A 24,659-nucleotide genomic window follows, 5' to 3' on the forward strand; every position below is an offset into this window, starting at 1 on the left:
TTCAAAAAATATTTATTGAGGATCTCCTCTGTGCCATGTTCCTCTATGGGCTTGCCAGAAGCGGAATTGATAATTCCAACCATCCCACCATGTCTTGTCTCATTGATTAGTAATTTTAGTTAGCTAACTTCTTTTATTTATTTATTTATTTATTTATTTATTTATTTATTTATATTTTTTGAGACAGAATCTCACGCTGTTGCCCAGGCTGGAGTGCAGTGGAGTGATCTCAGTTCACTGCAACCTCTGCCTCCTGGGTTCAAGTGATTCTCTTGCCTCAGCCTCCCGAGTAGCTGGGATTACAGGTGTGCACCACCACACCTGGCTAATTTTTGTATTTTTAGTAGAGACTCATGAACCACTGTGCCTGGCCTGTTAGCTAACATTTTTGGGCACCTTTGATATGATAAGTCCTTTTTGAAAAGATGACCTCATTCATTCTCTGCAATTCCCTTTGAAATAGACACTGCTCTCCTCCCCGCACTTCATAGACAATCAAATGGAGACACAGAGAGGTTATTAACTTATCCAAGGGCTCACAGCCAGCAAGGGTAAGAATCTAGGAGTAAACCTGGTAGTCTGGCTCTGGAGTCCTCCTTGTGATGCTACCTGTCCCCTTTTCACCACAGGAACATTCTCTAAATTAGCGAGGATAGGGCCTCAGCTTGTGGTGGGCTCTACCCAGCCACCCCGCCATTACTATGCAGGTTTTGGTGGTTTGGCGATGGGCCTCTTGAGTCCAGCCTGAGAGGGAGAGTCAGAGGCTGGTGCTGAGAATGTGGATGATCTACACCTTGTGTCTCCCCAAATCCATGACACCAGTCTCCCCAGCAATGCCAGCATTCCTCATCTGTCCCCTAATGTTTATGGACTAGGAAGGCTGATACTCTTTCCCTGCCCTTGGACCACTGCAGTCCTGGGTCAATCTCAGTCTGTGACTCGGGGGCCCCTCCAGTGGCTCACAGGCAGTGGGGGGTGGTAGTGAGATCCACAGCCCCATAAACCCTCCTCTTGGGAAACAGAGAGTCTAAACTGCTGAAGAGGAGGGGCGCAGTGGCTCATGCCTGTAATCCAAGCACTTTGGGAGGCCGAGGCAGGTGGATGACCTGAAGCCAGGAGTTCGAGACTAGCCTGGCCAACATGGTGAAACCCTGTCTCTATCAAAAATGCAAAAAGCCAGGCGTGGTGGTGGGCGCCTGTAATCCCAGCTACTCGAGAGGCTGAGGCAGGAGAATTGCTTGACCCCAGGAGGCAGAGCCTGCAGTGAGCTGAGATCGCGCCACTGCACTCCAGCCTGGGCAACAGAGTGAGACTCCGTCTCAGAAACAAACAAAAAACAAGCAAACAAAAAACTGCTGAGAAGCAGGAAGTTCCAGAACAGGAATTCTGAAAGTGCACCCATGAACCACCCGTCATCCATGTCAGCCGGAAGCTTGCTAATCATGCATGTTCCTCAGCCCCACACCAGGCCCTAGGGATGAGGCCCAGCAATCTGAATTTCAGTGAAACCCTTCCCGTGCTCTCCGTGCACATTTGAGAATGCTAGTCTTCTTTTGTAACTTTTACTAGGGAGTCCTTGCAATATTGCTTTGGTCTGGGGAAGTAGTGCTATTTTCTAATTAAAAGACCTTCATTTTCATCGGCAGGGTGGTGGGGCATCTGGGAGTTAAGAATGGCGAATGCCAAGCCATGTGTCTGTGGGTGTGGGGCTGAGGACCGCACTTTCTGCCTATAGGTGCAGTTGGAGGCTGCATTCACTCAGGCTTCCCACGTGCCCACTCCACAGTAAATTGTTCCCTGGCTGGCAGTGTTTCTTGCACTTCAAAGAATTTGCCAGAACATTCTAGACCCGGGTACCTGCTCAGTTCCTTAGAGGGGACTCAGGTCCCTGCAAGGGTATACCCTTTGGTGAGTCCCAGTCCTGAGCCTTGCTCACTTTTCCCTCTTCTGGGGCTGGGCACAATGAATACCTGTGTTCCAAAGGTAAACATTCCTGCTCTGCCCTCACCAGGGATGTGACTCTGGGCAGGCTTCTTGATCTCTTAAAGTCTCAACTATAAAATGAGGTTAACAATACTCACCAAACTCAGAACCTGGATTTGCTGGCACTGTGCTTGTATATATCTAGGAGCGACGGACCCTGGTCAAACTATTTTTCCCTAACAGTAGCTTTGATAGGAGGAAAATGTCACAGGAGAGAAACAATGCTGGAAGATAGAATAATGCACCCCCTGCTAAAGATCACCACACCCTAATCCCCGGAACCTACTACTGTTACCATTCTCCAGGCAGGCCAATGTCACCAATCAAAGGGTCCTTATAGAAGGGAGGCAGGAGAGTCAGAGTCAGAGAGGCAGACAGGTAGGTGGAAGCACAGAGAGAGAGAGAAAAGAAGAAGGAAGGAAGGAAGGAAGGAAGGAAGGAAGGAAGGAAGGAGAGGAGAGGAGGAGGAGGAGAGGAGGAGAAGAAGAAAGGAGAAGGAGGAAAAGAAGAAGATGGAGCAAGAGGAGGAGGAGGAGGGAAGGGATGGGGAGAGAGAAGAAGAAGGAGAAGAAGAAGAGGAAGAAGAAGGAGGAGGAGAAAGAAAGAAAGAAAAGAAAGAAGAAAAAGAAAGAAAAGAAAAAGAAAGAAGAAAGAAAGAAAAGAAAAAGAAAAGAGAAAGAGGAGGAGAAATGTGTGGAGGAGAAGGGGGCAGGAGAAGGGGGGTAGGAGGGAGAGGAATGGGAAGGAAGGAGGAGGGAGAGAGAGAGATTTGAAGATGCTGTGCTGATGCTGGCCTTGAAGATGAAAGAAGAGATCACAAGTCAAGGATCCTGCAGGAAGCCTCAGGAAACTGAGAAAGGTAAGAAATGGATTCTCCCCTAGACTTCCTAGAAGAAATGCAGTCCTGCTGGCATCCTGAGGTTAGCCCACTGGGACCCATTTCAGACTTCTGAACTATAAGATCACGAATCTGTTTTAAGCCACTAAGTTTGTGGTCATTTGCTACAGCAGCCATAAGAGAATGCCACAGCTAGGATTCTTGGACTTGACTCCACATGAGGGCCAGAAGTCTGGGAAGCTGACAGAGACCCATTGCCCAGAGGCACTCCTTTCTTTCCTTCCAGATGGGTGCAGTGCCTGTTATATGACTACCCTCGTCATGTCCTCTGCCTGCGCAGCTGTAGTGCAGCCCTCATTCATATGTAATTTCTCATATCTCCATCTTTCTTCTCTGCTGCCTACACGTACCCCATTGACAGCCTCTGGTTAGGGTTGCCCGAGTATGCAAATAAAAATACAACATTGCCCAAGACATGCTTATACTAAGACATTATTCACCATTTATCTGAAATTCAAGTTGAAATGGCGTTTTGTATTTTATCTGGCAACCTTACACCTGGAAGGTGCCCAAGAAAACACCTGCAGAATTAGGTCTTGGGATCTGTTTGCTCCACCCCTGGAGAATTTTTCAGCTGGACTAAAAGCCCCTTAGCCATTTGTGTTCTCTCTTGCCCACCTTTTTTATTTGCCTCAACTGACTGTGTTCTTGTTGCAACTGCTGCCTCTGTGCTTAAGAAAAGTCATTGAAATTAGAGAACAGGAGAGAAAGACAGAAGCAGTTGATGAAGAAGAAGTCAAAGAACAGATGTGAGGACTTGGCTCAAGTTTTCAGCAGTTCCTGCTAGTACCATGTAAGGGGCATTATTAAGGTTCCATCTTCTCTGACCATGTTGGGCTGGTTCTGGGCCTTTGGAATGAGCAGACTTTTGAACCCTGCACCCTTTAGGGAGTGGAGGCACATTGGTGGGTGGCTTAAACAACAGAAATGTATTATCTCACAGTTCTGGAGGCTGGAAGTCCAAGATCAAGGTGTCAGCAAGGTTGGTTTCTGGTAAGAGCCCTCTCCTTGGCTTGCAGTTGGCCACCTTCTTACTGCCTGTTCACATGATTGTCTCTTTGTGCATGGGTGTGCATGAGGCCATCATGACACCTTCATGTATGACGTTCTGTGCTAGATTTGGGGGCTGCTTTCTATTGAAGCACAAGGCAACAAACACTGATGAATAAACCCAGAAACCTCAAGCAGAGTTCTTACATTTCATTGGCCAGAGCCAACGGTGTGTTAGGGTTGGCTTGTATTGACTTGCAAGGGCCAGTTGTTAAATTTCCAGAAAACATGGTAGTTGATACTCAAAATGCATCCTTATTAGGCCATTCTTGCATTTCTATAAAGGAATATATGAGACTGGGTAATTTATAACAAAAAGAGTTTTAATTGGTTCACAGTTCTGCAGGCTGTACAGGCGAAATAGGAGCAAGAGAGAGAGAGCAGAAGTAGGTGCCTCACACTTTTAAATGAACAGATCTTGTGAGAATTCACTCACTGTCATGAGGATAGTACCAAGGGGATGGTGCTAAACCGTTTATAAGAAATCTTTACCCATAATCCAATCACCTCTCCCACAAGCCCCACTTCCAGCATTGAGGATTACATTTCAACATGAGATTTGGGCGGGGACAAATATCCAAAGTGTATCAGCATCACTTTTTAATTATTTTACTACAGGTAGCTATTATCTATGCTCTTGTTATTTATGTTTCTTGCATCTGCGTGGTGGAAATACTATAAAGTGATGTGTTGCAGCACGTCTCTCCCAGCTCCCTGTTCAATGAGGCCATGCTGGTGACTTGAAACTGTCTGTGATCGTATTTATGCAATAGAAATCAGCAAACTGGCTATAGATTAGAAATTTTTTTTCTTTTTCAATCGGAGGGCAAGTTGTTAAACATCCCTGGCCAGACTGGGACACAAACCTACCCCTAAACCAATAACTAGCAAAAGGGAATAAGATTATCATGTCTGGCACACATTTATCATGATTTATCTCCTGGACATGGGCTCTTTTTCTCTGAACATAATGCCATTGTCTCAGTCTATTTTGTACTGCTATAACAGCATACCTGAGACTAGGTAATTTATAATAAACAAAAATGTATTGGCTTACAATTTTGGAGACTGGGAAGTCTAATACCGAGGGGCCTGCATCTGGTAAGGGCCTTCTTGCTGAGTCATAACTTGGCAGAAGGGCAAAGAGAGGGTGAGAGAGAGAGCAAGCAAGAGGGGGCCAAATTTGTCCTTTTATAAGGAGCCCACTCCTGAAATAATGGCACTAATCCATTTGTGAGGGCAGTGCTCCCATGACCCAACCACTCACATTAGGCCCACCTACGAACACTGTAGCATTGAAGATTACATTTTCAACACATGCTTTTTGGGGAACACATTCAAAGCATAGCAACTGTCAATACCTGTACTGTACCATTATGGAGTTCATGAGCAAGCAATAAAGAGTAGGGTGGGGGGACTGAGCTGTTGTTAGATGACAAGAAATATACAAAGATAGCATTATGAGAGCTCAGAAAAAAGAGAAATCTTTTCTGATAGAGAATTTTGGAGGTTTTATGGGGAAGTTAACAGGTGAGCAGAGCTATGAAGAATGATAAGATTTTATCAGGAAGTGCTAAAGAAAGGAGACTGCCCCAAATTGAGGGAGGCATGCACGCAAAGAAGTGCTTGGGAACAGCAAATCATTCTGTTCTGAAAAGAAGAGGAGATTGACTGATAGGGAAGGGAGATTGACTCTTGCTTGCTGGGGACCTGGATACCAGGCTAAGGAAGTTGAACCACTAAGCACTGGGGAGCCACTGGGCAGGGAGAAAAATGATCCAAACCTTATATTGGTAAGGCCAGTCTCTTACCAGAGAGCGGGGTCAAGTGGAGGAGACAGAGAACTGGGAGGGGGACAGGCCAATCGGTCAGCAACTGTGACATTTTGGGTTATCAGTAACAAAGTTAATTCTGACTTAGAATGCTCTCAATAAAAATAAAAAAGACCAACTGGACCAGGTTAATAACTGAAATTAGTGTCTTAGACATCACTTGTAATAGCTATCACTCATTAAGCACCTACTGTGTCAGACACTCTTCACATGTAATTAGTTTACTGAAAAGTGTGGAGCAATCAAGAAACAGCTTTGTTTTTCTTCTACCTCTGTCTTCACTCCCTGTCTGTTAGATATTCTGCCCCGGCCATGATATCTCTGCTCAACCGATAGCTTTCCCCACATCTTTCCTGCTTATTTCATCTCTTCATTAGGACAACTTCATCTTCAGGTATTTAGTATGATACAAATCCAAAATTTCATCTCACATTCAGTTTGAAGTCTCTCTCTTTTCCTCTAAATCAGACAGGTCCCAGGCAAGACGTCTGCAGTGAGAAGAAGCTGGTGGTCTTTTTTTTCCCCTCTCTCTCTCTCTCTTCCTCTCTTCCATGTTCTATTTCTTCCTCTTGAGGATGGAAGGCGAGGTCAGTGGTAAAGGGGCAAAAGTGGTGTCATTTGTAATTCTTCAATGGTCAAAGGACCTTTGGCAAATGCTGAGCCCTTCTCTTTTGGGGCAACTTTGTGGTTTTTCAGAGACCACTCTCCCATGCACACACATTGTGTGAGGACCTCCAATACTGCATCATGTTCTGGTGCAAATATACATTCTCTGGTCAGCTCCTTCTCTGGTGGAATAGCCCACATGACTTCCTTCTGCCCCAGGGTGACCAGGCCTGGCTACTTCCTGTGATGTCTCCTGGGTCCATGGAGCCATCCCTCTTTGCCTCTCTTCTGTGAACTGAATGCCTGTGTCCTCTCCCAGATTCGTATGTTGAAACCCTAATCCACAATGTCATGGTATCTGGAGGCCTTTCAAAGGTAATTGAATCATGAGGGTGGGGTCCCCATGAATGGGACCAGTGCCCTTATAAGAAGAGACACTAGAGAGATGATCCCTCTCTCCACCATGTGAAGACACAGCAAGAAGCCATCCTTTTGCAAGCCAGGAAGAGGGGCCTCGCCAGGCACTGATTTGGCTGGCAGCTTGCTCTTGGATGTCCCAGTCTTCAGAACTGCGAGGAATAAATTTCTAATGTTTGAGCCCCCCAGTCTATATTTTTGTTATAGAAACCCTAATTAACTAAGATACTCTCTATCCTTGGAAACCTGGCTCCAGTCAGGCTCTTTCTTAACACTTCGCAACACCAGACACCAGAAACAAACCCTGAATCCAGGAGACGCAAGTTCCCTTGGAACTGTGTTCCCAAATTGAGGTCCCATGAGAGGAAGGATCCATTTTCCCTGTGACAAAAACAGCACCCTCCGCAAATGTTTCTAGATGCAAGGTTTGAAAGGTGTGGTTTCATGGTGAGGGAAAAGGAAAATGGTGCAGAATTCCCTGGCCATTCAGATGACCATCTTGTCAAAGAAATTCTCTCTCTTTCTCCCCTTTATATTTGTAGGGGCAGGAGAAAGGTGAAGGGGTACATGTTGAAAGACAAATTTCATGATCTCTTAGCAAATAATGGACTCACATGTCATCCCACTCTTTGGAACGTTGGACAACTTGTCATTCTCTGTCTGTAGTCGCAACCTGAGTCTAGAACCCCTTCAGTATCCCTTTTAAATTTAATATCATTATAATCTTTTAATATTATTTAATATCACTTAATTCTCACAAAAACCCTACAAGGAATGTTTATACACTGTCGGTGAGAATGTAAACAGTTCAGCTACTGTGGAAAGCAGTTTGAAGATTTCTCAAAGAACTTAAAACAGAACTGCCATTCAACCCAGTAATCCCCTTGCTGGGTATAAATCCAAAAGAAAATAAATTGTTCTACCAAAAAGACAGGTACTCACATGTTCATTGTAGCACTATTCAAAATATCAAAGACATGGAATCAACCTAGGTGCCCATCAAAGGTAGATTGGATGAAGAAAATGTGGCACATATACATCATGGAATATTATGCATCCATAAAAAAGGATGAAATAATATCCTTTATAGCAACATAGATGCAGCTAGAGGCCATTATCCTAAGCAAATTAATGCAGGAACAGAACACCAAGTAATGCGTGTTTTCACTTATAAGTAGGAGCTAAACGTTGTGTACTTGTGGACATAAAGATGGCAACATGAGTCACTGGGGACTACTGGAAGGGGGAGGGAGAGAAGGGGACGAAGGTGGAAAACTGACCATTAGGTACTATGCTCAGTACCTGGGTGATGGGATCATTCATACCCTAAACCTCAGCAACATGCGATATACCCAGTAACAAACCGGCATGTGTACCTCCTGAATCTAAAATAAAAGTTGGAAACACAATAAAATAAAAATTTAAAAACCCTGTAAGGTGAGTACTATGGATGAAGAATCTAAGACTTGGGGGCTGAGTCATTTGCCCACTATTCCATACATAGCCGGGCCCAGGAAATGAATTCCAGTCTTTCTGACTCCAAAGATGAAGTTCTTTATCCCTTCCTAATACCATCTTTCAAAAGATGAGCTAGAGTTTGAGTCTACGAACCTGGGAAGCTGGGGTACCATTAACAGTTAGAGTGAATCAGGAAGAGAAGTGATATGGGATATGACAATTAGCTCCATTTTAGATATGGTGAGTTTGAAGTTGTGGGGGACATTGAACACCCCGGCGACGCCCTGTGGGTAACAGTAACTTGCATGTTTCACTAGGGAAGGGCGGACTTGCTCAAAAGGTGACAAGTGAAGGGGAAAGCCAGAAAGCTTTTTATTGCAGGCTGATGCAATAAGCCTCAGCTTGGACTGTATTTGTCAGTTGGACTGTATTTGTCTCCTTTCTGATGATTCTGAGAAAACAGATCACCTTAATAATGCTGATAATTTGCTGAAAGTTCATTTACTGTTACTATCACTTGGCTTCCATGAGATGGCAAAGTATATTATCTTCCTTCTAAAGATAAACACAGGGGTCTGGGTGTGGTGATTCATGCCTGTGATCCCAGTGCTTTGGGAGGCCAAGGCAGGAGGATCACTTGGGACCAGGAGTTCAAGATGGGCCTCAGCATCATGAGACCCCGTCTCTACAAACAATTTAAAAATTAGAGGGGCATGGTGGCACACACTTGTAGTGCTACTGAGGAGGCTGAGATGGGAAGGATTGCTTGAATCCAGGAGTTCAAAATTATAGTGAGCCAAGATCACGCCATTGCACTCCAGCCTGGATGATAGAGTGATACCCTGTCACACACACACACACACACAAAAATTAAAAATAAGCATAGAGATGGAAGCATCCAGGACACAAGCGCAAAATTCAGCTTTCAAATCCTCCACATTCAGGGAGCTCAGAGAGAGGCCCAGATGTCCACATGGGGAGGGAAGAAAAGAGAACAAGTCTGGGGATTTCTCTTCCTTAGGGCCATTACAGCACATGGCCTCAGAACTATAAAGCCTTACAGGAAGCTAAATAGGCAGCTCTTGGTTCCTTAGCTGGTGGATGCCAGCTAATCCCACAACAGCCTGGTGGAATGAGGACGGGGCTCACCCCTGCCTCTGTCATTCACTAGCTGTCTGACCTGGGACGTATGGGACGTATTACCACCCCTCAGCGCCTTAATCCCTTCACCTGTGAAATGTGGAAAATGACGCCTCACACATGTTGTTTGGAGAATTAAATAAGAGACCACATGTAACAGACATTCATTCCTCCCTCCTGCCACTGTTCATTGTCACCTGCTGTCACTTGTGACTCTCACAGTGCCTATATAGGGCAGGCTTTAATAGATGTTGGTACCCCTGTCAATCCTAGGCCACATTTGATTTTGGAGTGGACTTTTTTTTTTTTTTTTTTTTGAGTTTCGCTCTTGTTGCCCAGGCTGGAGTGAAATGGCGCGATCTCGGCTCACCCTAACCTCTGCCTCCCAGGTTCAAGCAATTCTCCTGCCTCAGCCTTCCTGAGTAGCTGGGATTACAGGCCTGCGCCACCATGCCGGGCTAACTTTGTATTTTTAGTAGAGACAGGGTTTCTCCATGTTGGTCAGGCTGGTCTCGAACTCCCAACCTCAGATGATCTGCATGCTTTGGCCTCCCAAAGTGCTGGGATTACAGGCGTGAGCCACCGTGCCCTGCCTGGAGTGGATTTTTATGCCTACATCTTAATTGGATGAGGCTGGTGTTCCAGAGATGAGCCTCTTACTGGTGGCACTGGGAAGCTGTGACCTAGAAGGGACTGGGAGCCTGGAAACTCCTCCTGAGGCCCCTCCTCTTGATCTCTTGTCCTGGAAGCCTTGGTTCTGTGCTTGGGTGTCAAGGAGCTCCCCTGATTGCAAAGTCAATGGGAAGCGAATGTAATTAAGGGAGGGTGTGGAATAGTAAAAGAGTAGCATACTTTTTTTTTTTTTTTTTTCTAGGTGAGGTCTCGCTCTGTCATCCAGGCTGGAGTGCAGTGGCATGAACTTCGCTCACTGCTGTATCAACCTCCTAGGCTCAAGCAATCTTCCCACCTCGGTTTCTCAAGTAGCTGGGACTACAGGTGCATGCCACAGGCCTGGCTAATTTTTGTATTTTTTCATAGAGACGGGGTCTTGTTATGTTGCCCAGGCTGTTCTTGAACTCTTGGCCTCAGGTGAGCCTCCTACCTTGGCCTCCCGAAGTGCTGAGATTACAGGCATGAGCCACTGCACCCAACCAAGGGTAGCACATTCTGACCCACTGAGTCACACAGGATCAGATCCACAACCCCTCATCCCTCATTATGTATAAGAGGAAATTGATACCCAGGGAGGTGCCTGACTTGCTTGGAGCCACACTGTAAGTTAGTGATAGATGCTGAGATTGGGATACAGACTTTAGAATTTCCAATCCAGAGTATATCCTCTTTTCTCATAGAAGTGGCTTTTATGGTCAGTGAATTCAAAAGCAAAATTTACCAGACATAACATACAGCGAGGACGACTGGAAACACAATTGCCCAATCAACTGCCTCCTTTATCATGCACTGCTGCACCCTCCGCACGAAAGGCCTCTTGGTTGGGAAGGTATGCCCTTCCCGAAGACACCGGGAAAGAACCGGCACCAAGGAACAATGCCATTCAAGTGTATTGGTTGATTCACTCATCTACTCATTCCCTGAAATGTGTATTGAGTTATGTTCTGTGAACAATGCTAAGTGCTGAATAATGTATACTTTTCTGACTTCTCTTCCTAGGCAAGAAGGAGGATCTGAAATTCCACCTGGGCTGGGTTTCTAAGACCTGAGGTGCATCTTGGAGTTGTGAGGCTGGCCCTGGGCTGTGGCATCAGGTTTAGGAAACCAGGAGGCTCTGTGTTATACTTGAGGGGGGCCAGGAAGCCAGAGAAGTCAGAAACATCCAATTAAAGGAGGCAGAGGGAGGGGAGTGCCATGCTTGGAGCAGAGTCAGCCACTGGGAGTCGGCAGATGTAGCATGGGTTCAGGTGGCCCAGAAAGTCTCCCAGCGGTCCCCAGAGAGGCCCTGCGGGAGAGCAGATGGATGGGAGGGAAGGGCCAAGCGAGCCATGTGGCTTTGACAACATTTATCACTGCTAATGAGTGAACTGGATACTTTAGTATGGATTAGACACGTGTTGATGGTTTTTGACTGTTCTCCTTAAAGGGAATGAGGGCAGGAGGCTCTAAGCTGAGGGATACGAGAGACCACAGGCTCCCAGCCCTCTTCCATCGGTGGCTTCACATCATGCACAGGTACAACACCCTCCCATTGTGACATCTTTTGAGACAGGAATAATACAGGGTGGTCTCAGGAGAACAGAAAATTCCAGGCAGCAGTTTCACATGACTAGCAAAAGGAAACTGTTGAAATAGCCACAGAGGCTGTGGGCTGATAAGACCCTGAAAACTAGGGTGTGGACCAAGCTGGCTAAGACTGACTGCATCCAACATGGTGCTGGATCTGACTAGATTTCACCTAGGACCTCATTATTCACTCATTAACATACTAAACACATACCCACCAGTGCCATGACAGCTCTGAGACCACCCATATTTGGTGTAAAAATGGGTGGCATCATAGCTTTGAGAGATCTCCACCTTTTTTCCAGGAATCTTCATGAATATTCTACCCCTTGGTTAAAGAAATCCATAGACTTGGCCAGGCGTGGTGGCTCACACCTGTAATCTCAGCACTTTGGGAGGCTGAGGAGGGCGGATCACCTGAGGTCAGGAGTTCAAGACCACCTGGGCCAACATGGTGAAACCTTGTCTCAACTAAGAATACCAAAATTAGCTAGGTGTGGTGGCGTGCACCTGTAGTTCCAGCTACTTGGGAGGCTGAGGCAGGAGAATGGCTTGAACCCAGGAGGCAGAGGTTGCAGTGAGCTGAGATAGTACCACTGCACTCCAGCCTGGGCTACAAGAATGAAACTATGTCTCAAAAAAAAAAAAAGAAAGAAAGAAAAAAAGAAACCCATAGAGTAGAGGTAGCAACCCCAAACTCCACTGTGTGTCTCTCTCTTGAGTATACCCACACCCCCTTTTCTTGAGTGTGTACTTTTCCCTTTGCAATAAATCTCTATACTCTCACTATTTTTTGACTTGTCCTTGAATTCCTTCTTGTGATGGTGTCAACAGCCTGGACACAAGCTGGGGTCCAGGTCCCACTGGCATTTGGAGACCTCGTCCAGCCCAATGGCATCACTTTGATTACATTCACCCTCTCCCCACACACACATCAAGGAGGAGAGAAAAGGGGGGGCAGCAAATGCTTACACCTAGAATCTTGGATGGGGATACACCAGAGTTGGAAAAAGTGTTCTAGAAATTCTGCTGCCATGCCCCTCCACCTCCCCAAGAATGTGCCTTTCCTTGTTGGGAATCACAACTGTGGACAGAGAGGGCGCCGGAAGCACAGGTGCACAGTGGAAGTCAGTAACAGCGTTTATTGAACACACGAAGTGCAGAGTACTGGGCAAAACACTGGAAGGAAATACAGTGGAGGTTCAACAACTGTTGTCAGCCTCATGAAGGTTACATTTGATCTGAACCGTGGGAACACCAGTTAAACATACACAGATGTGTGTAAACAAGCCACAAAAATACATACATGCTTTTTCACTACTACACGCTTATGATACAAGATTCCCACAGGAACTGGGGTACAAGAAGCCACTGAGACATGCAGCTTAACTGAAGAGCAAAGATACAAGTCTCCATTCCAGGGTTCAAGTTCTACCTGGGTACTCTGGGGATGAGTGGGAGCTACCAGAAGACACTAGAAAATACCAGAGAATGATGATGAATGTGTTTTCTTAGCTCTATTAGCCACTGTATTTCAAACTCAAATTAGCATTCTACTTTAGCATGATATAAAGGCAGTTAACAAAGTACTAGAATAGAATTATGTCAATTTTTTAAAAAAGAGTAAAATCAGACCTTCTTAAAGGACAAAGATTCTAAAAGTTAATGCCTTTTAAAATTCTTTTTAAAACAAGCTTCCATATGTGAAAGACTTTCCAATAAATTTAGTGAACAGAGGCATTTTACTACTCTATATTTGGGAAATTGTTTTATTTTATGTGCTTTAAAATTTTTTTAAACTTTTTTTATGTGCTTTAAAATATTTTAAGTAGGGTTGCCAGATAAAATACAGGATGTATTTTAGTGCATGAGACGTGGTCATCCTAAAAGCTATTCATTGCTAATCTGAAGTTAGAATTTAGCAGCTATTTTTAGGTTAACGGGCCTTTGGAACTTCCAGAGCTTCCCAATAATGGGGGGCCTAATTTATCTTCATTTATATGCTAACACTGCCAGAAAGGAGGACTTTTTCTTCTGGCAGGAAAATTGTAGATAATGTAGGACCTACTCAAATATTGGAGAGATTTTCATTTCTTACACCCTTTATTGTCACCATTTTAGCAGTGCGTGTTTGAGTCGGTTGAATTTTTACCTTGTAATCTTTGACTGAGGTGGCTAGTGACAGATAGTAAAATTAGATTTCAGTCTGAGGAAGTCTGGCTTGAGAGGTCCCCTGTACTAGTCACGCACTCAATAATTTCTTCTGTTAGCACGTGACAATTCCCTTCTCCAAAAATGTGACACTCACATCTTGTCCCATTACACATCCGTTACGCTATTCATCATCACTTCTTGTCACTGTCTTTCCTTTTCCCCTTTCCAGATTGAATTTTTTTGAGAATTGAAATCCTTGTGTGCCACACAGAGCATCAGACCTGGATCAATGGATGGCCATAACCCCACGGAAACAAGAAAAAGCAAAGCTCACTTCTCAGATGCCTAGAGGCATGAAACAATGAACGATGGTTTTTTTTGTTGTTGTTGTTGTTTATTTGTTTGTTTCCTGTTTGCTTCCCACAGTAGCAGGCAAACTTGCTTCTGTCAAATATGTTCATGTTAATTTGTGTAAGTGGACAGGACAATGTTGCTCTAAAAAAAAAGTAAGAAGTGTTGGTAGACTGAACTGATACATACTATTCTAGAAATGCACTTCCTGGTATCTGAATGTACAGCTTGTATCTTATTTAAGATTTCTAAGTCAGAGGAGAGATATTTCAACACTAATTCTGCTAAGAAATGAAGTTCACATGAAACTTGGTCATGAAGGAATGTAAAATTATAATACTAGCTGAATTCCTATATCCAATAACTACCCTTTTTTTTTAAAGAACACCAAAGAGTATATTTATATGTAAAGGACATAATTTATGCTTGGTTTACACATATACATAAAATTAGCCAATTATCAGCAAGCATATAGATTGCATTTAAAGGCATAGACAGTTCTGACATTCAAAAGCTATTTGTTAACTGAGTCCAAGTATGCCAGATTTAATTCTGGGCCTGATTATATGTGTTTCTACCTTTGGCCAGGTACATGTAACTTACAATGCTCCTTTGTTCCTGGAGATCTTTTCTGGGAAAAAGGAAGTGTAGATGAATATGAGAAATTGAGTGGAGGCAAAGAAGTCGTAAGGTTTAATATCACCACATAAAGGAGAAATTAAGTAACATATATCATTAAAATAGAAAAAATACTCCCATGCACCTTCTGCCACTTAACATTCCTTAATGTAAGATAGAATTCCATCCAGCTATTTGCCTTATACTCTTTTCTTTTTAAAAATGCTAAATTCAAGGCTGGGCATGGTGGCTCATGCCTATAATCCCAGTAGTCCCAGCTACTATGGAGGCTGAGGTGGGAGGATCATCTGAGCCCAGGAGGCAGAGTTTGCAATAAGCTGAGATGGCACAACTGCATTTCAGCCTGGGTGACAGAGCCAGATCCAGTCTCAAAAAAAATAAGAAAGAAAAGAAATAAGTTCAAAATTCCATCTTTCAGACATTGCTTATGCTATTCTGATGAAAACTAGCTTATGACTCTGAATGTTCTTGGCCAACCTCAAGATGAAGAAATCAGGTTGCTGTCATACCCAGGACAAAATGGCCAGAGAGGGTTTGCTTCATGTTCCCTTTGTGGTCACAATGTGGTGGAAGGCTACAGCGGATACATGAGAGGGTGACGGGCTCCCTGCAGGCAGAGCAACCGTCACAATTCTGCATGAGCAGAAAAAGCAGAGCATGGAAATGTGTCACAGGAGGAGTGAGAGCCCACCTTGGATGTTCTAGAAAGTTTGAAAGCTCAGTAGGCCCCACATCTCCATTTTGAACATGTGCTTAGCAACTCCATTTGCAGTATGAGCCCTGTGGACTCCTGTCCCTGGCCTGCTGAGGTTTTTCTGATGGTGAGTGTTACTTAACATTTCCTGCTTTGAACTGCCTAGAAACCAAGTCATGGCCCCACTGAAGCAGTACTCTGGAATCCAGATGAAGGATGAAAAGCAGACCTTGAAGAGTTCCCACTGGAGATGGAGCCTTCCTTCTCCATCACCCCTGCTTCCTTCTCTTCCTGATCTCTTCTTCTGTTCTTCCTCCTCTGCCTCCTCGCCTCCTTCCTTCTGCAGTGGAGGGTCAGGGGACAGCTCACTGGGGTGGCGCCGAGGCACTCATATGGCTGTATGAGAACCTGGACAGAGAGGCTCCTATGGTCCTGCCTTCCTCCTCCTCCCCCACCTCTCCCCTCGCCCCTGGAGGACCAGGATTGGGGCAGCAGGGGAAGGTGGCCATGAAGCCGAGGCGGAAGCGTTTGTTCATGAAGCAGTAGATGATGGGGTTGACGCAGGAGGAGGTGTAGGACAGGAGGAGGATGAAGGAAATGGGGGTCCCTGAGAGGCGGCGCTCCGCAGAGGCGGTGTCGTAGGCCCGCCAGGCGTTGGCGCTGAAGATGGGCATCCAGCACAGGAAGAAGAGGACCACGATGACGATGAGCATGCGGATCACCCGCTTCTTGGCCATCAGGTTGGCCGCGGAGCTGCTGCTCCGGATGCGGTGGGCCCTGCTGCTGCCGCCGGTGGACAGCTGCCGGAGCTCCAGCTTCCTCGGGGCCCTGGACTTCTGCAGGTAACACCCATCACTGTCCTCATATTTGCCGCTGCTGGTGGTGCTGGGTTTCCTTTCTGGGTGGGCAAGAGACCACTCATTGTTGGGGATGGGTCATGCCCGGTAGAAGGCATGGAGCCCCCACTCCCCTCCATGAAGAAGGCCAAACCAAAAAGAAACTGAAAAATGGCAGACAACCTGGCCTTACACTGACATGGGTAAGCACTGATCTATACTAGTTCTTCCCTTCAATGAAAAGCTGCTTAAAATGAGTAAAATATATGATAAAAACAGTATCTTACGCATGTAGCTTACAAGAAAAAAATTATTAAAGAATGAATATTCACACTCTTCTCCTTCCCTTCATTAGCTCCCCAGAGGGAAGCTTCGGGCTTGCTGGGTAAGATTCCAGATTGCTTTTATTATGAGGAATTTGGATAAGAAGAAAAAAACCCATGAAAACCAAAGAAGCTAGAGAGACTCAGTTATCTACGCAGTAGAGAGCTGAGTTAGGGCATGGAGTGAGAAGGGAAAAGCTATGTCAACAAGGGTGTCGAGGTCAGTTTTCATGGACAGTGGATTGTAATGAATGGAGAAGGAGCGAGGCTTTGAGGCCACTGCAGGGTGAGAATAAAAAGGAGGAGAGAGGATGAGGAGAAGGAGACAACAAAAAGCCGGCTGTGGGTTAAGAATCAAATCCCTTCCAGTGCCTTTGGAGAGACACAAAAGAGGCTGGAATTACAAGTAGCTTTGGTTGCGGAAGGGGCACTGTTTGAATACAGCACTACAGAACTTCTGGCACAGAAGAGGCCTCGGCTTGTTATTGGGTTATGTGTGTGTTACTTTATTCCACTCAGAACGCTTTTGAAAGGAATGATTTCCCCATTCTACAGATGAGAAAATGGAGACACTGGGCCTCATGACTATGCTTCTTGACACAGAGTCTCATAAGAATACTTTAAACATTTTCCAACAAACTTTACATAAACTCGGGTATTTCTATTTAAATGATAGAAAACAAGCTTTTGTGCTCATTTGGCATAAACGCACAGCTACAAGATAGTTACCTTTAGCAGATTTCTTCTGGCTAGCCTCAAATTTTATTCCCTGGTAGAGTTCCAAAGAGATTAATCCATATGCCACCATCATCACAATTCCAGGAATAAGAAAGAGGATGAGTAACAGGAACGTGTGCCTAATGAAATCAGAAGAAATCCAATAACCAGCAACTTTAGGCCTTCAAACTCAAATGGGAAGGAATGAATAGGGTTTATGTTTATTTTACTGGCCTGAGCAAACGCATTAATTACTAGTATTTAATATCCTTGGCAACTTCATGTCTGGCGATTCAGTCATTATACGTTGTTTACTTCTTTTCTTTTTTTAGATGAAGTCTCTGATGAAGGACTAGTTTAATTGGAAAAGTTTGGTGTAATTCTGTGCTTGAAAGAAGTCTATGTATTAAAAAGAATGTAAGCTTTAAAAAATGAGAGTATGTGAATAGCATTTCAATAAAGCTGTTTTAAAAACCTTTAAAAATTACATACATCGAGGATTTCTATGTGCTACATATAGGCGAAGCATTTTACACACATCATTACATTTAACTCTCATAATAACCATTGAGGTAGGTGCTATTGTCTTAATACCTATAGTAGAGAGGAGGAAACTGAGACTTAAAGAGCTTAAATAATTTGTCCAAAGTCACACAGCTGGTAGCAGAGGTAGAATTTGAATCCCCAAAATATGATTCCAGAACCTAGAAGGTATGCTTTTTAAGCATCACAGTATACCATTTGCCAAACAACAGAGTAATCAAGTGCTTAGGCAGAGACAATGGAAAACCTTCTGAGTCTTACAAAACATGCCATTCTGGCTGTTTCTGACCCGTAAGCAGCTCAAACATTTACATGGGTGTCCATTCTCCATGACCCCGTGAGGCTGGCACAGTGGCATCATCATTCTAGTGCCTGGCTGGGTAGAGCTATGCTTTCTCTAAACATTGATTCCTGAGGAATCACAGCCTCCTTCTTTATGAGTCTGGCCCCTAAATCACTTCTGCAATCTGGCATGTGTGAGGTTACACGATTAGGCCATAAAATTGTCAGAGGCTCATGGTGGCTGGGCCATTTCTCATTTCAATTTGACATGTTTTGATAAGATTCCTTTTCAAGCCTTGGAAATATTCCTCTCATTTGCAACGTAATTCCTTTGTGTGTGTGCTACTTGGTTGAAATGAAAGGAGGAAAGCAAAAAAAAAGCAGAGATGATCTCAGTTTGGGGCTGTTACTCAATGTCTAGTTCCCTGCTTCTAAAACGTCCTTGGAATTGGTAAATATAATACCCTGCAATTTGTGTAGCCTTTTTTTATCATGATATTTTTATGCACACATTCTCCTTTGTATCTTACAGCCACCCAATGAGGGAGATTTTTTAAATATCCACATTTTAAACTCCTTATAGAGATAAGGAACCTGACGTTCAGAGAGCTTATGTAAACTTGCCCAAGGTCCCCAGTTAGTAAGCTAAGGAACCAGTATTACAATCTTGCCTTTTTATTTCTGGTGAAATGCTCTGGGTAAGTACTGGAGCTGTTGCAACTCTAAGAAAAACCATGTGGGATTTGGGACTCATTCCCTGCTCTGTCTTAATTCTTTAGAAAATCATTGCCAGGTGCAGTAGCTCATGCCTGTAATTCCAGCTTTTTGGGAGGCCAAGGCGGGAGGATCACTTGAGCCTAAGAATTCAAGACCAGCCTAGGCAATATAGTGAGACCCAATCTCTATTTTAAAGTAAAAATTTTATTAAATAAAAGAAGGCTAGGCGCGGTGGCTCACGCCTGTAATCCCAGTACTTGGGAGGTCAAGGCGGGTGGATAACCCGAGGTCAGGAGTTCGAGACCAGCCTGACCAACATGGAGAAACCCTGTCTCTACTAAAAATAAAAAAAAAATTAGCCGGGCATACATAGTGGTGCATGCCTGTAATCCCAGCTACTCTGGAGGCTGAGGCAGGAGAATTGCTTGAACCCGGGAGGCAGAGGCTGTGGTGAGCCAAGATCACACCATTGCACTCCAGCCTGGGCAACAAGAGCATAACCCATCTCCAAAAAAAAAAAAAAAAAAAAAAAAAATCATAGCTCTACAATTAATCTAGCTTAACCCTCCACTACAGCATTTAAAAGCATACTACATAATGGTGAACACAGAGGCTCTGCCTCTTCCTTAGGTTTGTGAATTGGGAAACTTAAGCTTTCCAAGTCTCAGTTTCCTCAACTGCAAAATGGGCACAGTAACAGTAATACCTATCTTAGAGTTTTTTCAAAGGATTGATTGAATTAACATACTCATGGCATTTATAACAGGGCTCCCCAGCTAAGTGTTTGCTATCGTGATTATCCTAGAACAAGGCTAGAATGAATTCCTCAAAAAGTCTCCAGGAAACTGATCCCCCAACCACTCTGGACAAGGCATCTCAGTTTTTCATAATATTGCAAAATTACATCAAGCTGTATTTTTAAAAATAAACAATGCAACCTTACCAGGACTGCTGCATAACATCATTTGGCAGTAGAAAGCGGCACATATTCGCGGTCTGGTTGTTATTTTTGGTAAAAGGCACCAAGTTGCTATAAATGGGGTACGGAGTCATGATGGTAAAGGAAAGGCACCAGGTAGCAGCAATCACCTTCAAAGCGTGGGATTTTGTTTGCCAGACCCGGGACTGTAAAGGTTTGCAAATCGCACCATATCTCTCTAGAGATATGGCTACCAGATTAAAGGTAGATACACTCACAGAGGTGCCTGGGAAAGGAACAAAGAAGCCGGTTATGTTGACTCTGAAATCCAAAGTTTATTTGCACATTAGCTTGAATATATCTGATCCGCACAGGTTTGATATCAAAGGAAAACTCTTAGAAGGTAAAGAAATATTGTGTATGTATATTTTTAAAAGACGATTTATTCTCAGCTTTGTTCCAGAAAGGGTTTAAGGCAGTTAAAGAAATGGATTTGTAAATACATCTCATTGCCAATTTTTAATAAGTTTATTGAGCTTTGATTATCACCTAACACCTGTTTAGGCTCATTAATTAATAACCAAGGGGATGAAATTTGTTCTTGCCCCCACAGAAGAGGTTTCTCTAAAATCTGAAGAAAAGCTCTAATTTTGAGTATGGTCTGCATAGTTAAGTTGACTTTAAAAACCCAAGATTCTCAAGGGTTCTGTGACCCTGAAAGGTCATTGTGACCTGAGCTGGAGGCATGAAGGCTTTTTCTAAAAATTTTGAGTACATACTGTTCTTAATAGTGAAACAATCTATATTTCAAAATGCAGCTCATTGAAAAAAGTAAGTAGTAAAAAGACAAGCGAAAATGCCCCATATGGTAACTAAAGGTTTCTCTGGGTGGGGGACTATAAAGTCTCCTGTCTCGTTGTTTTGTTTTCTGTATTTTGTAGAATGAGCAAGCATCACCATTACAGTGAGAAAGATATCAAACACACCTCATTTAAAATAATGTATTTCTTTTCTGGGTGTGGTGGCTCATGCTGGTAATACCAGCACTTTGGGAGTCCGAGGCAGGCAGCTCACTTGAGATCAAGAGTTTGAGACCAGCCTGGCCAACATGGTGAAACCCTGTCTCTACTAAAAGTACAAAAATTAGCCAGGCATGGCTGCATGTGCCTGTAATCCCAGGTACTTGGAAGGCTGAGGCAGAAGAATCGCTGGAACCTGGGAGGCCAAGGTTGCAGTGAGCTGAGATCGCACCATGGCATCTCAGCCTGGGTGACAGAGAGGCACTCTGTCTCAAAAATAAAATAAAATAAATCATGTACTTCTTGGTCTTAGATGGCCTATGGAAAAAATAAAATTAAAATAAAAAATAAATAAAATATGTGCTTCAGCATTGTCCAAAAGCTGAATTTCCATTATTTTGTATTTGTATATGCATACTTATTAAAATGTCCTATTATTCCCTTAAAATTCCCTGGAGAGTCCTTCTGCTATAAATTCTGTCAATTCTTCTGAATATCTCTTACCAAGATTTCTTAAACCTCAGAATTAATATAAATTTGGGAGCAGAGGTCCTGAAACTGAGGTCCTTAGCTTCTCATTATTCTTATGGGTATAAACTAATTCTCTGAAACTATACCCAAAATGTCATTTTCTGGGGAGCCTAGCTCTAGCTTTCCTTAGAGTCTTAAAGAAGTCTATGATCCCCAAACCATTAACTAAAAACTTATGTTCTGAGGATAGGATTTGCTGTGTTTTACTGGATTTTACCCTAAAGAGTTGATGACATTTAGAGTCGAGAGTATAGCCCAAAACTCTCTAAGAGTCAGTTCTGTGTAATGGATCCTCAGTAACTATAAACTCACTGGCAGGCAAGCATTCTTTTTCTTTTTGCTACAAATTAGGAGCTAATCAATGTTAATTATTAGTATTGAGGAGACTGCAAAATTAAGAGAAGAACCTAAATTATTGGAATTAAAAATCCAACAAAATTATTATGGTATTGCAAATACTTTCAGAATGATGTTGCTTTTCTTTTGGCCAATAAAATTGTTTTTCTGCTGTTGAAATTTACATAACATAAAATTAAACATTTCAAACTGAACAACTCTGTGGCACTCAGAGTGTTTTGCCACCATGAAAACACTCGTTTTAAACCTTGGTTCACATTCTCTGGTTAAGGTTCCCAAACAGCATTACCATAAGATATATATGGATGGGCCTCGGACGTCTACAGCACTAGTTATTATTATTGCTTCATTATTTAACAATGATCTTTTTCCTTTGTAAGTTTCGTCTTTTTTTTTTCCCAGAGGACTTGGACACGGATTGACACATTCTTGGTTTTTGGTGGCACGAGGGTCAGAAATTCATCATCATTTTGTCAGTGCGGAATCCCACTTCCTCAACTGGGAAAAACAAAGACTTTTAAAGCTTTCCGGTCATTGAAGACTACCCTAGCCCAACTCACTTCTGCATATTCTTCAAGGCTTGGGTCAGAACAAAAATAACTCCCTACTTATTTCCCACCTCTGCCCCTCTCCCAACTAATTCTCAGAAAAGGCAAGGGACTAGGCAATCTGGCACCCAGAGAGGACCAAGAAATGTGTTTTTGTTCAACTCCAGGAGAACCACAGCAGTTGGCAAACGGAGGTAGTATGCTCTCCACTGTGTGGCTACTAATCTGGACTCAAATCTCAGCTCCGTTGCTTACCATCTGTGTGGCTTTAGGCACATTATAAACCTCTCTGTGCCTCTGTTTCTTCCTTAGTGAGACAAGGAAGAATCATTGCATTTACTTCATAGGGTGGTTGGGAGATAAGGTAAGATCATGGAAGTCAAAGCACTTAGTACCACATGGGGTGCATAAAAGCACAAAAAATTTAGCTCTTATGATTTTCATTATCATCATTTTTGTTTGGCATAGGGAAACAGCTACATATCTCAGCCAATCAGGGTCAGTTTAGCGACCCCACAGCCCCCAGGAGCAAATTCAACTCCTCATCTAGGGGCAGAGACCTCTCTCTCTCTCTCTGCCAGAGATGGTCCCAGCTTTGGGGAGAACAGGCTGAGAAGTGAATCCTGACAAGAGAATCTGGAACTGTGATAGAACTGGTTTTCAAATAGCCCCTGTTCCCTAAGAAAAAAAGAGGAACAATGGCAAAGAACCCTCCTCCATAATCCTTACCCTCCCTAGAAGCCAGGACTCAAGTTGGGTATAGCTCAGGACACAGTCAACAGCTTCCTGAAAGGGATAGAGCAGCTTAAAGTCACTTTTGACTTCAAACATAAGGAAGCAAGTCCCTCTTCCCTTCAAATAGAATCAAGCAAAATTAACTGCCCCTGTGTTTTCCTATCAATTTATTTCACTCTTGGAAACAGACCTCCAACATGGATGATGGGGACCGACTTACGGGGAACGTATAAGGATGACCGTCAAGTCAGCACCAATGTCCTTGCACACAGCCGTGCACAGCCTAATGTTCTGTGATTCAGCCCTCAGCAGAGCTCTTCTGCTGTGATTGTCAGAGGTTTGGGAAGGTCTGGGGCTGAGTGGGGTCTGGGGCAAGCTCCAGAAAGAGTCACCAGCAGCAACTTACCCATGAAGTAGGTGGTGGTCTTGCAGACAGCGCTCCCGAAGATGAAATCCTTGAGCAGATTAGGGATGAGGTTGAACGGCATGCAGAAGAGGCAGAGCATGAGGTCGCTGACAGCCAGGGAGAGGAGGAAGATGTTGGTGACCGTCCGCATCCGCTTGTTCCGAATCAGCACGGTGATGACCAGCGTGTTTCCCAGCACGCTGAGCAGGAATATCAAGGAGTACAAGAGAATCTGCACCGCTGGCTGCCACTCTGCAGACAGTAATAGGAGCAAGAGGGAGGGATGGAGGTGATGAGAACAGAATGCTAAGCCCGAAGCCAAGGGTGATTTCCTGCCGATTTCCCCCCTTACCGGGGTGTACATCACTGGACCCACCATTCCTGTCCCGACAACATTTTGCAGGAACAAACTGAGGAAAGCAGAGACTGAATTATTTTGTTTTTAGAAGGTTGGTTTGTTAAAGGATCACTCAGGGAACCACTTTTTCTTAAGAACAAAGCTCCTCAAGTGAATAGTGATCACTTTCTTTCCTGGCTGCTAAGCATGATTTCACTGTAACCACTTCATGCTGGTTTCCCCCAAGAAAAGAAAACGGCTGCATGGTGACAACACCTTTTCTGCTGTGCTTGTAAGTTCAGGCTTTGACACTTGTACTCTCTCTTGCTTCACTCAGCTTTTCCTCCCCTGCTTTTGTTCCCTCAAGTCCTATTCATGAATGCCCAACTCTCCCATGGGAGACAATAAGAATATTGGACTCTATTCTGCTTTTTAATCTCTTCTGCAAACTTCTGAACATATGACTTTATCCAGCCTTGTCTCACAATGACTTGGTTATGTATATTTTTTTATCAGCCTTGCCTTTGCTGATTTCTCCCACAACTCAGTAGTTTCCTGGATTAAAATAACAGCTTCCGACACTTACCTTTGGAGGGACGAGGCTGATCCAAGCAGAAAAGCGTCTCATTTTCGAGCCCGAGTTCGCAGGGAGGAGTGATGTTGCTTCCATTCACAAGAAGGCTGTCAACCACATCCATCCTCGCCTGCTGCTTTCCACCAAGTGCTGGAGAGCTGGTGAATTGCTCACTCCCGGCTCATTTCTCTAATGACTGAAGCGTCTCCCAAATGCAACCTGCCGGGGAGGAGCAGGGAGGGAGTGATTTCCAGGTGTGTGTGGGCTTTTTCAGCCATTCCTAAAGGCGACTTGAGTTCACCACACTCACTCCAGCTGGGCAAGCATTTGCACTCCTGTTGTGGAAAAGGCAGTG

General features: G+C 44.0%; 1 protein-coding gene across 1 annotated transcript; it reads right to left on the reverse strand.

The window, feature by feature from the left end:
• Window positions 1-15,499: 15,499 nt before the first annotated feature.
• CCKAR (cholecystokinin A receptor) lies at window positions 15,500-24,620 on the reverse strand. The gene is made up of 5 exons (XM_017851850.1): window positions 24,317-24,620; window positions 23,394-23,645; window positions 19,822-20,083; window positions 17,349-17,476; window positions 15,500-16,358 (listed from the first exon to the last, which is right to left on the reverse strand). Exons 1-5 carry the CDS (start codon window positions 24,426-24,428, stop codon window positions 15,826-15,828), a joined length of 1,287 nt encoding a protein of 428 aa, XP_017707339.1. The 5' UTR covers window positions 24,429-24,620; the 3' UTR covers window positions 15,500-15,825.
• Between the last annotated feature and the right edge of the window lie 39 nt (window positions 24,621-24,659).

The sequence above is a fragment of the Rhinopithecus bieti genome, unplaced genomic scaffold, assembly GCF_001698545.2.
Source record: "Rhinopithecus bieti isolate Rb0 unplaced genomic scaffold, ASM169854v2 scaffold_2294, whole genome shotgun sequence".
Taxonomy (NCBI): domain Eukaryota; kingdom Metazoa; phylum Chordata; class Mammalia; order Primates; family Cercopithecidae; genus Rhinopithecus; species Rhinopithecus bieti.